The sequence below is a fragment of the Leptidea sinapis genome, chromosome 43, assembly GCF_905404315.1.
Source record: "Leptidea sinapis chromosome 43, ilLepSina1.1, whole genome shotgun sequence".
NCBI lineage: Eukaryota > Metazoa > Arthropoda > Insecta > Lepidoptera > Pieridae > Leptidea > Leptidea sinapis.
The window spans coordinates 5,065,162-5,080,724 of record NC_066307.1 but is presented as its reverse complement, the minus strand read 5'-3'; the positions used below and the strand labels follow the sequence as shown (position 1 = coordinate 5,080,724).

At 34.1% G+C, this 15,563-nt stretch overlaps 1 protein-coding gene across 1 annotated transcript in view; it reads right to left on the bottom strand.

Annotated features, from left to right (window-relative positions):
• The window catches only part of LOC126977001 (protein O-mannosyl-transferase TMTC1-like), a 191,740-nt gene that overhangs the window by 25,685 nt on the left and 150,492 nt on the right, over positions 1-15,563 (bottom strand). The window contains exons 3-5 of the mRNA XM_050825636.1: positions 9,551-9,728; positions 8,986-9,059; positions 1,449-1,583 (exon numbers count right to left, since the gene is read on the bottom strand). Of these exons, the coding sequence (XP_050681593.1) occupies positions 1,449-1,583; positions 8,986-9,059; positions 9,551-9,728 (387 nt within the window). The remainder of the gene's footprint in view (positions 1-1,448; positions 1,584-8,985; positions 9,060-9,550; positions 9,729-15,563) is intronic.

Below are 15,563 nucleotides of genomic sequence, written 5' to 3'. Positions count from 1 at the left end.
GCGGATTTTACAGAGACCAGCGAACGTAAGAGGTAGAAACCGGCACATATGGGCAACATCCAAGGGACAAACTTTAGCCTACATCTATCATAGGTTAAAAGATTGTATACAACCAAGATTTCATGAAAGGATAATACTTGCAGCTTACAGAACCTTTGCTGAAAATAAGGCTGGCAGTAACAAGAATGCCTAGATACGTAAAAGCGAACATCCTTATTGTTTTTGAATTGCTACGATCCTCAGCTTCGTTTCATCAAAGGGCAGACCTTGGACGCCCTGGTATATCATCGGGAACTGAGCCTGGGTCCTATGAAGAGGCTACGACATCTACAGGAACAGAACGCGTAAAAGGAAAACGTGAAGCCAATGCCACTATAAAAAAGCGTATGAGTAAAATAAAATAAAAGATAATTGTAGGAAACCAATATTTGGAAAACAAAAATTTGAATTTTGCATTATTTGTGCCAAAGATAAATAAGTCTTTTGTGCCTTTTTATTTACTTACTTTGACATTGTTACAAATATGTCAAATAATGATATTATTGCTCAGTTTTTCTAGTCGATTTTACATATCAAAAAGATTAGTACCGATATTAGTATTGATATCATTTTTCATAGAGCCTAAAAATGTAACTTTATAATATAAAATATACCTGATATGGTTGATTGTAGCATTTTATTTTATTTGTAATCCTTGCTACTACTATTTACATAAAAATAATTTACTTTTATTTATTATAAATAGTAAAAACCAAACATTTTTAAATACCCGTCGTTACGACGGAGAGGGTATAAAATAAAGTTAGCCATCTAGGGTTAAGAATCATAGCGCCCATAGTCTCAAATAGTGATATAATGAACAAGGTAAATTCTTATGGACAAAATAAAAGCTTATACAATTTAAAACATAATATACAAATTCCAGATATAAATGTATTAAGTGAGTATATAAAACATAATGTAGATCTAGTCTGTACAATTATATCTATCCCATTCATAAATGCAAGAGTTGACACATTCTTATACAAATTATCTTGCCCCAAACTAGGCATAGCCTGTACTATGGGTACAATACAACGATATATTTAATACAATATACATACTTAAACATACATAAATACATATAAACATCCATAACTCGGATACAAACATCCATATTTATCATATAAATTGCACCTACCGGGATTCGAACCCAGGACCTCTAGCTTAGTATTCAGGGTCACTAACCATTCGGCTATATGGGTCGTCAAAGTAATGAATAGGCAAGGGTAATGAATGATAATAAAATGATTGATGAAATATTTAATCAATCGATCTATAAAAATTCCCAATGCTTAAAGTTTTAGTTAAGACGCTTTTATATTCCTTATGTGCTGGATAATCATATACGAAAAAGTCAGAAAAAATCCGCCACAAGCACAAATGATCGTAAAAGAGATAATCCTTACCTTTTAATAACGGGCCAACATCTGTACAAGTCTATAGCAAGATTGAGTAGTAAAACTGTAACACCAGTCTCCTTGGCCAACATACTTAGAGCTCCGAGCACTACACTCAGCCATACACACTTCTTATTGTGGGGCCTGGAACAAAATGTCATGTTAATTTGTGCCGTACTTTCCGACGGATATTATGATTACACCTCGACTGTACTTAATTATATTTTGATATTGAACTCAATATTTGGATGCGATGCAAGTATTTCTTTTCTTCTTATTTGTTTATGGCAATTTATAGCGCCGACGGTTTCCTGTAGATAGAGAAATAAATACCACAGACAACAGATTCATTGTCATCTGTGAGGTTAAATTTGTGACAGTTGTCTCTTGCGCCGCATAATAATTTAACCAAATTGTCACCGAGCAACACAGTTCCAACGCAAAATCGCAGTTTTTTTTATATAAGAGGGGGCAAACGGGCAAGAGGCTCACAGGTTGGGAGAGGTGAGGCAACCGCGTTGCCGGCCTTTAAGGTGGGAGTATGCTTTTTTCTTCAAGGTCCCTAAGTCGTATCTGTTCGGAAACACCGCAGCCGGTAATTGATTCCACAAAGTGGCTGTGCGAGGCAAGAAATTTATATTTGTTTATTTTATTAATATACGCATAATAAATTAATACTAAATCAGTGTTCAACGATCTAATCGCATCGAGCAAGTTATCAGTGTAACGCAACGCAAAAATATTTTTCCTACACACGCCGAGAGGAACCTGAAGGTTCCTAGAGGACTAGCGGAGGCCCCCAGCTGCAGACCATCGCTGGGGATTTAGCCATAACTGATTTCAATTTTAATAAATATTTTTCTACGAACGCGCTAATATTATTTAGTTGAGTCTGGCGTCAGAACTTGGCGAGAAGCGAAACACGTGTCGAATTGATTGAAGACAATTTAACGTAGCGGATTCAACACGCAATAAAAATCATTTCTATATTTACTTTGCATAATGTTCATTATATTAATTTTGTACGCATCAATGGCGTAATAGCACAGTCTATACATAGGTTGAACCGTTGACTATAACCACGGAGTCCCCGGTTATATCCTCAGCCACCACGTACTGTTGTGTTTTTGGTTTTTGGAATGCATATGCACTACACTAACGCATTAGGTAAATGTAATCTGTAATGTTAGTGTAAAATGGAATTATAAAAAAAAAAACTGTACGTTAATTCCAATAATTACCAGTGGGAGGCTCCATTCCACAGTATGATACATGTTTATTATGGCTAGATTATGGGTACCACAACGGCATTATTATTGTGTTTCGGTCTGAAGGGCGCCGTAGCTAGTGAAATTTCTGGGAAAATGTATGTCTCAACATAAGATGTTAAGTCTCATTTCAGGTGACGAGCTCAATTGTAGTGCCGCTCAGAATTTTTGGGTTTCTCAAGAATCCTGAGCGGCACTGCATTGTATTTTTTTTTTATATAATAGGGGGCAAACGGGCAAGAGGCTCACGGGATGGTGAGAGGTGAGGCAACCGTCTATGGACATCCGCAACATCAGGTGTGTCAAGACATACGTTGCCGGCCTTTAAGGTTGGAGTATGCTTTTTTCTTGAAGGTCCCTAAGTCGAATCTGTTCGGGAAAACCACAGCCGGTAATTGATTCCATGAAGTGGCTGTGCTAGGCAAGAAATTTCTAACAAAATTGCGCGGTTGTGGAATGCCAGACGTCTACGAGGTGCGGGTGGTACTTTGCACGTAGTGTCCGGTGGTGGAATTCATTGTAATTGCTCGTCTCGCTCTTATTATGATAAAAAAAAATTTACAACAATCTTGTAATTTCTCTGGTGTTACAAGAGAGTTTGAGCTGCGGTGATCACTTACCATCAGGTGACACGTATGCTCGTTTGTCCTCCTCTTCCATAAAAAGATTATTCAATCGATTTAAAAAAAAGGTTTGTCAAATGAAACATGTATTATTAAAATTTACTTCGAACTTCAATGGGAAATGTATTTTTTTATTTGATGTACTTTCAGATTATCAGGCTTTCATTACACAGGATGGCAGCTAGGTGGGTATAATAGTGACGCCTTTTTCAGCCGTGAATCAATATGTGCAAACATTATTGATTTTTGTTTTTTTTTTTGTATAAGACAGCACTATGTGTATGAAGAGCGCCGCGGTAGCTATTAAAATAATATTGATAATATAATAATAATATTGACACACTTTTTACACAAATTATCTTGCCCCAAATTAAGCATATATAGTCTGTGTTATGGGTTGCAAGACAACGATATATTTAATACAATATACTTACTTAAACATACATAAATACGTATAAACATACATTAATACATTTAAACATCCATAACTCGGTAACAAACATCCATATTCATCATATAAATGCTTGCACCTACCGGGATTCGAACCCGGGACCTCTAGCTTAGTAGCTAGGATCGCTAACCACTCGACTATACAGGTCGTCAAATAACTAATACTAATTAATGAAGAAGTTAAATAACTTCTTGTCTCAATTTGACGAACGCAAATGCGACGTTGATCAGAATTTTGAAAATAATTGCGTATTTTTATACAATCTAATTAATTAATCTAATTCTAGATACGACTACTGTAATTTTTGGAATCGGTGTCATCCAAGATAGGTTTGTAACTACATACATAGTTATAGATGAGATGCGTTTGAGTCGTGAGGAGGCGAGAGGCGAGAGTGGGTCGCGGCGGAAGGACACCGATTCCAAAAATAACAATAATCGTAACTAGAATTAGATTAATTAATTGGATTTCATAAAAATACGCAATTATTTTTATTAAATATTGTGTGGAAAAATTAGGTAAACACGTAGTTTCTATTATAATATATGTTGTTAATTATTAAAGGCTCAGCAATAAATAAAAAAGAAAACCACAAAATTTATAATGACACAAAGTTTCTTGTTTAAATAAATATATATTATAGAATTAAAAATAACAATTGTTTGAAAAACATTAACTGTGTTGGAAATAGTTTGTTACGGGGGCTCGCTTAGATGTAACAATAGCTTGAAACTATTAACCTCTTCCGTAACTTTCGGACACACAGCAATGTTTAGATTTAACAAATACTTAATTCGACACCGCACATGTGAAGTTTATAATTATTAGAGTGGTACACAAATACAAATGGATAATCGTATTTCATGGAAATTGTTGTATTAGAATTAAGATTTTCATTTTATTATTAGTGTTTCTGGAATTGATAATAGTTCTCTGAATAAAATGAATGAACATTTTTATGAATTTAAAAGAAGGAGTTTAGCAGAATGTATTATTAACACGCTCTTGTTTTTTTAAAGGACGTTCAGGTGATGGTTATTGATATGCCCTGCCCATATTACAATTTAGTGCCACTAAAGATTATTGAAAAACTCAAAAATTCTGTGCGGCACTACAACTGCGCTTGTCACCTTGCAACATAAGATGTCAAGTCAGAAATAGGCGCCGTTGTGGTACCCATAATCTAGCCGGCATCCGGTGCAAAGGAGCCTCCCACTGGTAAAATCATTATCAAATATCTTGTGCCATGATTGGCACTGGAATTTAGTCCAATAGCAACTTAAACAACAGAAGCTAAATCTAGCAAGTCATTAATAACTACGAGAAAATCCCTGCAGCTGGTGAAGAATCATCTAGAGTCAGTAGTAGTTAGATTAGATAGTGCTAAGATTATTGTTAGACCCCGCTGGTCTATATCACCATCTTTTTTTTGCTTTTTATTTTCTGTTAGGTCTCACGTCTGAAGACCATCGTCAATGCCATATTCTCGGTAAGACGACGAATTCATAACGTTTGCTTTAAATTCTTCGTTTCTGTCTGCTGTCGTATTTATACAAAACAATTTGAAGCGATAATGACAAATCCGGACTTATGAACTCTTACAGTGAATGTGTTTACGTTATTTATTAACCTTATAAAAAAAGCCACTCAAAAACACCAGAATAATAAACAAAGAACTTTGACGTGGAAATAAAAAGTAACAAAAATAATTAAAACCTATCGGGAATGGATGATTTGCAAATGGTTTCAAATTTCATTTTTATTTTGGCGCGGAGTATGAGTTGCATCTGCCATTTAGATTATATACAGTATACAAAACAATCATAATATATCTCTCATCGTTAAGGCAACGTTCGTTTTCATTCTACTGTTTTTTCTCTGACTCACTTTACAAATCCAACTACGAAATAGTATTTTAATTTCCTTTGATTCAGATATTATCCTCTACCACCTCACAAGCTTTACGCGTCAGTCGATTTCGTTTCTTCAAAGTGGGACCATAATTTCGTATACAAACATATTTTCGAATTGAGCTTAAGGCTAAAGATAACAATAATTTTGAAAAATTATCATTAATGAAGTCTTCCGCAGGGCATTTGCCGCTCCTAATATACCAGCTGTTTTAGAGCCAAATGGTATTACCCGCCGCGATGACAAGCGTCCTGATAGAATGACGCTGGTGGCTTGGGCACGGGGAAGGACGCTGGTGTGGGACGCGAATTGAGTCGATACTCTGGCTCCTTCTCATGTCCAAGTTACGTCAGTTGGTGCTGGGGTTGCTGCTTCGACTGCCAAAGACAGCAAGCGTCGCAAATATGTTGGTGTCAGTGAGTCATACATCTTTGTCCCGTTTAGTGTCGATACACTTGGCCTGTGGGGTCAAGAGGCGCGGAGAATGTTGAAAATGCTATCTTCGCGCCTCAATAATGCTACCCAAGCGCTGGCAGCTATTTCGGTCAACGGATCAGCCTTGCTATCCAACGCGGTAATGCTGCCAGTATTCTTGGTACGCTTCCACGTAATGATAGTTTTAATTTTATGTAGTCAATAGTATTTTGAATAATAGATCTAGATTTTTAATTAAATCTAACAATGTTGTGTGACATTCAATTATTTTAATTCAACCAAATTTGTTCGTTGCTCTAAGCTCGGAGTATGGTCAAGCAAAATCGACAAATCAAGATCAATACATTGCTTACCTAATGCTCTCGTAGGTGTAAGCTTAACCTAAGTCGAACCTAAGGACATAAGTGTTCTTAGGTTCGAAGTATATAGCACATAAAATATTAAATTAGGTGAGTGATATAATCGAATGATTTAAAAGTGATTCTATTAAAATATTCAAATCCGAGACCAGAATGTATAACGCATCTTCCGTTCATAAATGGCCAAATCCAACGTTTTACTCACGATATTTTGCTGAAAATAATGACGCTCCATTTTAACCAGTAAAAAGACTAAAATAGCCCAAATACTTTCGATGGAAATAAAATGTTGGAGCTATATTTGGATAAAGTGTTTAAGCTGCGGGGGTGGACCAATATGAGCGCTTTTTAGATTTAATGTTTCGAGGAAAGAAAGTAACTTTTAAAACAAGTATTTTTTGTTACTCTTGTTCAATTCCTATTTTTGGTTCTGTTTTAATTAACGGAATTAAAGGCAAACGGAGGAAACAATTGAAAGACACAATACAGTGTTGTACAGTTTTCAAATTTAGAATATTCTGGCTGTCATGGAGATTTTCTTTTAATTCAAAGCGGCCAATTGGACAAACTGGCAATGAAATGAAATGAAATTTTATTTGCAGGAAAGATTGTACTTATGATGTTAACAATATAATGGATAATCCAATATGTTTCGTCAATTGACATGCAAAATATGTTACAAAATTGTATAAACACTACTCGTACTGTTATACCGAAACATGTCGGATTTCACAATGATATCAATAATATTTATAAAATGAAATTTTAAGATATTATAATATAAGACGTAAATAACTTAATAATTCATTTAGTACCTATGTATAATATTAACAAATTCAATGTCATAAAAGTATATTAATTTACATATATTATTATCAAATAGACTAATTCATTTTGTATTGAAAAATTCATTTAAACTATAGAAGCACTTATTTGTTAACCACTGATGCAGTCTTCTTTTAAAAACTTTGAACGGTAAATCTTTCAATTCATTGGGCAATTTATTATATATTTTCACAGACATGCTGTAACAATTTCTACTAAAAGATGCAGTTTTTCAGAAGGGCATTATGAGTTTATTTGGATACCTTGTGTTTAAAACCTTCTGGCTTTTTTTATATAGAAATCACACATATGTTTTTGAACAAATAGGCTTATCTCATAAATGTATAGGCATGGCAGCAATTTTTTAAATAGCGGTCGACAAAAAATCTAGGGGGCCGGCTCCACAAACTGCCCTGATACACTTCTTCTGTCCAATAAATAAAAGCCCTATGCTCACCGAGTTGCCCCATATGACCAATCCATATCTTAAAGCTGAAACCACGAATGTTTGATATGCCATGCTGTTTTTTCACCTATTGTTTTTGATACGCGTTTGAGGACAAATATATGTTGGTTAATTTTTTTTTCTAATTTTGTCAACATGTGACTTGAAGGACAAGTTGCTGTCTAAAGTAATACCAAGAAAATTGACAAGTTGTGCTTCTTTAATATTCTCATTATGATAAAAATTCTGAGTGGCACTACAACTGCGCTCGTCGCCTTGAGATATAAGTTGTCAAGTCTCATTTGCCCAGTAATTTCACTTGCTACGGCGCCCTTCAGACCAAAGCACAGTAATGCTTACACATTACTGCTTCACGGCAGAAATAGGCGCCGTTGTGGTACCCATTATCTAGCCGGCATCAGGTGTGAAGGAGCCTCCCACTGGTAATAGTGAGTGGTAATGCAATAACTTAAATCGCAATTCGAATTCGCATAAAAATAAATAATATTCGCGGAAAGATTTGAACGAAGTTTGAAATTAAATTGGAAAACAATTAGTTGGTTATAATTTTACTTTGCATGTCTATTTAACAAACTCAGTGTTATAATCTTCATTTTAGTTATTATTTTACTGTCATTAGGTAAAATAATTAAATCAATATTTACAGGTGATTAATAAAAACGATTTTTTAACTTAATAACTTTTTTTGTTGATTGATGGTAAATAATTCAAAAAAAAATCAAAATCAACAAAAAAAATAATTATGTTCCATGATCCACATGATTATTGAAGAAATAAAAAATAGGTTGAGTTACAAATTGATATTTTCAGAAGGTATCTTGTAGTCTACCATGCGGACTAAAATATTATAAGTCACTAAATCCAATAGTTATAGGTATGTAATAGTTGCATGTGGTCGTTGCCTGTAAGTATAATCACTCTTAGATTTAGATGTGTGTTGGTGAATGTGTTGGCGATGCCAATAAATAAACCGTTTTTTTTTAAATAGCAATTAATCGATTTAAAAAAGATTTAATAAATTAAACGATTATTTGTCCCTCCGACAATATGCTTTTTATATTATTCATATGTACAATATAATTGTTAGAAACGATTTTTTGCGACATAACGATGGAATTTTGAGTTTTAGGTCAGAACTTTGCGCTTAAGTCATGTAATTATATTATTGGAATAGTGAGCTCATTTAATCCAATGAAATAGTTTCTTACCTATGATATACTAGTAGAGATGAAAGAAAGAAGACACAGGCAAGTACATCAGCTCTGCCAACCACTCCAGCTACCTGTAAAACATAATATGTTTAACTTGTTTAAGAATCCAACATTATTAGGAAAAATACCTGCAATTTAACCCAAGTTTATTCCTATATTTATAAAATATTCAGTGATTTATTTCAATTGATTGCTTTATTTATAGGTTGCCAAACATGATTCACCTGATGAAAAGTCAACACCGCCTGCTGATGGACATTTGAAATACCAGAGGTTATGGCGATGTCATTCTCGTCTTTGAGGTGAGCATATATTTATAAATAGAATGTGCCGAAGTCATATAGGTCTTGAATACTGTAGTCAGTAAATGACTCCAATTATTTTGGGACCCTATTGTAAAGATGAGCTTATGGGATATTGTAGTAAATCCCCATATTGGGTGCGTAATTGGAAAATGTGACAGTGTCGAGTGTTATTAAAAAAGTTATTAATATTAACGAAGGCATTAATTAAAAAATGGTCAGCTATAAGTCATAACGGACTGTATGCAATTTATGCTTACCGCTTCTGTATGCACGGGGTGTACAGCAAAGAGTAAAGCAGCCAACGCAGCAAACGGGCGTTTTAGACGTGCGATTGTGACGCATGAACGGGCGACGAGCGCACAACACGCCGCGTGTAAAATAACATTACATGCGTGCCACCACCAAGGTCGAAGACCCACCAGGGCGTAGTTTAATCTGTAACAAATAGATGTAGCTTTTGAAAATCTTAGAAATATGTAAGGTGTAAATCTTTTATATTTAATTTTTTTTGGAATTTATAGTTACAAACATATACTTATACAAGCTAGTTTTATATCATGCACTCTGCAGTGTACATATAATATAATCCAAATATATATAAATTACGTGACACGTTGTTTGTCCGCGATGGACTCCTAAACTAATGACCGGATTTTAATGGGTATTACTTCATGGAGTGCAGTTAGATCCAACTTTAGAGATAGGATAGTTTTTATTTCGATTTGGGACCCATAATAATTTTTATTTTCAATATTTGTTTTGTATGGATATATTTTCTATGAGGGAAGGTTATGACGCACGGTTTGACAGTATAACAACAGTGAGCATTTTTTACGAAATAATTCTGGATGTAATGAAATATTACTGGCAAATTCCTATAAAACATTTTTTTTTATTATCTACAGAACAACGTCTATCTGGGCAGCTAGTAATATATAGTACACATATAATATAAATATAATATTGCACATCAAAAATATGATACAGTTTCTATGATCTATTACAGCAGTTCTCGTTGATACAGCAAACATCGAATAAGTTTGACAATATATACATTATTTATGGGCTTCATACAAAATATGTTTTCATTACAAAATAACTACAAAAAAATTATTACTTATAGCAAGATAAAAAAATTATGCTAATTATTGGAAGCCCATCAAACTTGTCTACTAGTATGATCAATTATTTTGTCGCTCATAATATTTCTATGTGAAAAGTGGCATCATATCTCACGCACGTTCACTCAACCCGAGCTTTGAACTCACGAACACTTGTACTAAGAACAAAATTCGTACCGGGACTCGCGAGTTAGTAACTTTAATGTACAAATCACATATATAATATATATTTTATTAAAAAGAGTGCAAAACAAAGAATGCTGGGAGAGTTTCTTGCGCCGCTTTATTTCTTTCAGAGCGCCATTTGTTTCCGAAGCGGTAGTAGTATCTAGTATATTAGAAATGGCATGAAAAAGCATTCTAAAGGAATACATTTTCAGAAAATAAATGCCTTTTATGCCTTTTAATATCCATATTAAAGCTAACGTGTTATTGTTTAGTAAATATCTAGTACAAATATTGACAAAACGTCTGGATTTACGGAAAATAAAGGCTGACAAGTAAATAGGTAGCACGTGCGTATTTTGGGGCAAGTTAACTACGAGCTTACGACTAAGACCTTTTTCCCTGCCATTGAGCGCGGTTTGCGTGAAAAATTCCTTATAAAACTCGCAGAACACGACTTTTCATTTTGCCTGTAACATTGCTTACATTACGAAAGAAGTTTGCGTCTCGAACAATTTACGCCTGCTCCCTGTCTGTCTTTCGCTTTTAGAGATGATTTAGGAACCAACGTGTTAGTCATATAATTGAAAGAACGTGATTTTAGGGATTCGTACCTTTAGAAGAAAAAGACAATCACTCTATTGTCTTTGTGTCTCTTCACAATTCACCTACTGTTAAATAATGTTTCAATATCATAAAATTGTGCTAGTTGGAGGCTTACTTAGCACTTCTATACCACTACGATACCCATCTAGCTGGTCAGAAGACCAGCATAGCAGCACCTTTATCTAAGGCCAAGCAGTAATTTTCAAGCATTAATTGTGTTTCGGTCTGAAGGGCGCCGTAGCAACTAAAATACTTAATACCTATCTTACGACCCTGTGTACGCAATCGCGGTGCCTCAGAGTTTTTGTATTTTAGCAGTATTAAATCGTATTGGGCAGGGTATCACTTAAGTGAACGTATTGCTTGTCTCGTAACTCGTTACTTCTTACAATAAAAAACTGTCGAACTCTTTATTTGTTTTATTTCCTTAATTTATTGATCATCAAGAATTCTTGGAACTTGGGGAAAGTAACTATGAATAGCAAACTAAGACTCGAAATAATTACTGAACGATCCTTTGCATTTGCAAACGGTTGTTTGTTATCCTGAATTACTAAATTGAACTAAAAAATTGCGCTATCGCTGAACTTCTAAGAATTTAAATTGAAACTTAGCTGTTACGAGGGTACAATAACGAAAAAGAGATCGCGGAGTGACTATGAGGTAGAATCATGCGGCTGATCATTATGTGAAAAACCAACAGTGATATTAATGAGGAAGAAATAATTAAAGTGAAAGGAAAAAAAGATATTTTATTGATTATCGACTTCTTTGAACGGATAGCAACAAAAGCACAGAATAGAGTAGATACATTCAGAATAGGACAAGGTTCTACTAAGGGAGAAAACGATGATAACATGTAATCGGCCCCAACTGCCAACATCACCTGCTCGTGGTAGCCCCTGCTAGACAACAGACGAGGCTATGACGTGAGGCCATGTGACGCTAAAAGTGAAACTAGGTGCACATTCTAGGGTCAGATTGGGTTAGTTTGGGACTGAAAACGAACCCATCAAGAGTGCCAAGAAAAAAGGAGCATGCATTGTTTATGTGAAAGAAAATGGAGGGGACCTACCCCTCGAAGGAACAGGCTGGATTTGATGATACTGATGTTAAAATTATCTAAAAGGCAACATTTAATAATGCCAACTAATACCATTAAAAGTATAAAGAACAAAATTAGTTTTAGAGGTTATAAAATAACAGAAATCAGAAAACAAAATAATCGATCGTAAAGTGAAAAGCTATGTAGACATTATGACAGTCATCTATTTTCGAAACATTACTGTAAAGGCAACAACAGACACGCGATATAAACTTACAGTTTGAATTTGGAACCAGTCACGATATATTGCAACATGAAACCTTTTTCACTATTTATTTGGAATTTATGTACTGACAAAGATAACATATTTTGAAAATGTCACGCGATAATTGCCAAAACATAAATACTGTATTTTACTACAACTTTACAGCAAAATATATCTAGTTAATTGAAAAAATGTTATTTGTAGCTTTGGTAAATTGTTTGTGGGCAGTTTCCTAGTTTCTTTTACTAAATATTGTGATGAAAGTTTACAAATTTAAAAGAAAGATAACTTCGAGAAGTCCGGCTAAAATTCTTAATTTGATATCTCTATTTACTATATAAGTGAACAAATATTTGTTTTATGTTTACATATTATATATACTAAGAGACTCAAATATAAATATATTGACAATCCATGTAAATTATTAATAATAATCTATTTCACTGCCAAACACGTGGTAATTCAGTCTTTTGAAGGCCTTACCTGAAATACGACACTGCATCCTTTTTAAGTTATATGCTGTTATTTAGTTATTCACTGCACACTATGTCATTGCGTGGCGTTGTATTCAAAGCGCGGTCGAAACACAACTGAACAAAAACTCTGCCTAATAGACGCGTAGGCAGAGTTTTGCTTCAGATAATTTTTGTGAGTCTAGTTGTCTATTTTACGTCAATGCTATCAGCATAATTATTCAACATTATAGCGTCTAAGAGTTGCCTCCACGTGCACGCCTATGCATGTACAATCTATTTTAAATGTATATAAGTTGACGACCTACATAGCCCAGTGGTTAGCGACCCTACCTACTAAGCAAGAGGTCCCAGGTTCGACTCCCGGTAGGCTCAAACATTTATTTGTAGAATATGGATTTTTCTCTTCTGAGTCATGGATGTTTATATGTATTTATGTATGTTTAAGTATGTATATCGTATTAAATCGTTGTCTTGCAACCCAAAGCACAGGCTAGGTCTAATTTGAGCAAGATAATTTGCGTCAATTTCAATATTTATTATTATATGTATTTAGCACTTTTCAGTTGTACTTTAATACAAATGCTGGACTTTATTTCCAACTAAATAATAAATATAAGTCTTAAGTTAAAATTTCCAAACAAGATATCTTAACAGACACGTGCTTAATGGAAACTGAACGACAAATGTTCAACAAAACTTTAATATCTAAAAAATTCCTCACAGCTTCCAAAACGTTTTCAATTATCGTTTTTACTTCCCCAGCATGAGGAGTTAGATAAAAAGTATGGATGGTGTTCATCAATAGCCAGGGCGACGCTATTAAAAAGCAATCAGGCGAGGATCGCGTCCACTCGGTGTCGTATCAGCCTCGTGTGATAGAAACATCGATCGACTCACCAGAGATGATTACATCCCCTTGATTGATATTATAGTGAGGATCTATATTAAACTGATGTACGTCTTGTGAAATAGCTACGAACTTAAGTACTACAAAGCAAATTCTTATCACTACATATTATAAAACAAAGCCCTCCGCCGCGTCTCTCTGTGTGTCTGTTCGCGATAAACTCAAAAACTACTTCACCGATTTTTATGCTGTTTTCAACAATAGATAGCGTGATTCTCGAGGAAGATTTTAGTATATATTTTGTTTAGTTTTTGTTCACGATTGTAAGTGACGGAAAAAAATAGCCGTCTGGGAGCTTTAATTGAAAACGCTGTCTAAACCCTTTCAGTTATAATAAAATAATGTATTAGTACTAGTAGTATAAGAAATGACATCAAAAAGAATTCTAAAGGAATCAATTTTGAGAAAATAAATGCCTTTTTATGCCTTTTATATTATAGTTCTAAAGAAAAGTCGACAATAGAATATGTCTATCTCTTAATGATATATTATACCCATTTTAATACTTTTAATTTTTTATTGAATCTACCGCTTCTTCCTAAAGGGTTGAGCTAATGAGAAGAAGTAGCAAAAAAACTCATTGCCATTCTTTTATTCAATTTTCATTAATTACCATTAGTTTATTTCCATAAAAAAATTGTAACTATAGATCATATTGGACGCAGTGAGACAGGACTGCATAAAGTTACCATAGCTTTTTGTGTGGTTCTTTTTTTCATTTTAGCTAGCTCTTAGGTCACTTAAAAGGCTCTTTAAGCGTTTAGTATCAAACAAAGACACGGAATGAATACACGAGGTAATCATGAAATATGATCACATTCAACAACGATTAAAGTTTCTCGAGCGCAAGTGTCATTAAGAAAGACAAGCTCTTCTACGAGAACCAATTTAAAACTTAACATTGAAGGAATGTCGGAGTTATTTAACTTTCTAGCTTAAGCGATGAACTCTTGAAATGTCCTACACGATTAATATTACAATTATTTAGCTTCTGGGCAATGTGTTCTAATAAATTGAAATACATAGTCATAATAATATTGACACACTTTTTACACAAATTATCTTGCCCCAAGTTAGGCATATATAGCCTGTGTTATGGGTTACAAGACAATGATATATTTAATACAATATACTTACTTAAACATAAATATATTCATATAAACATACATAAATACATTTAAACATCCATGACTCGGAAACAAACATCTATATTCATCATATAAATGCTTGCACCTACCGGGATCTCTAGCTTAGTAGGTAGGATCGCTAACCACTCGGCTATACATGCCCAATATTTAGATCCGATTTTAGTCATTATAATAATAATTATTATAATTTTAATTCCCAGAGATTATTTTGTTAATTACAATGTAGCAAATTATAATAAAAACAAAAAGAAGGGCGCAGTAGCTAGTGAAATTAGTGGGCAAACGAGATCTAACATCTTACCAGATTTATCAGAATTTTTGGGATTTTCAAGAATTCAGAGCGGTACTACATTGTAATTGGCAGGGCGTATCAAGTACCATCAGAACGTCCTGCTCGTCTCGTCCCTTATTGTCATAAAAAAAATAACTATTATTTCTAATGATTCTATTTGTAGTCGTAATTTTAAATAACATCCAAAAAGTAGCATCAAAATAACTTCAAACGGGACACATAACAGAGGAGAGCATTATGCACGA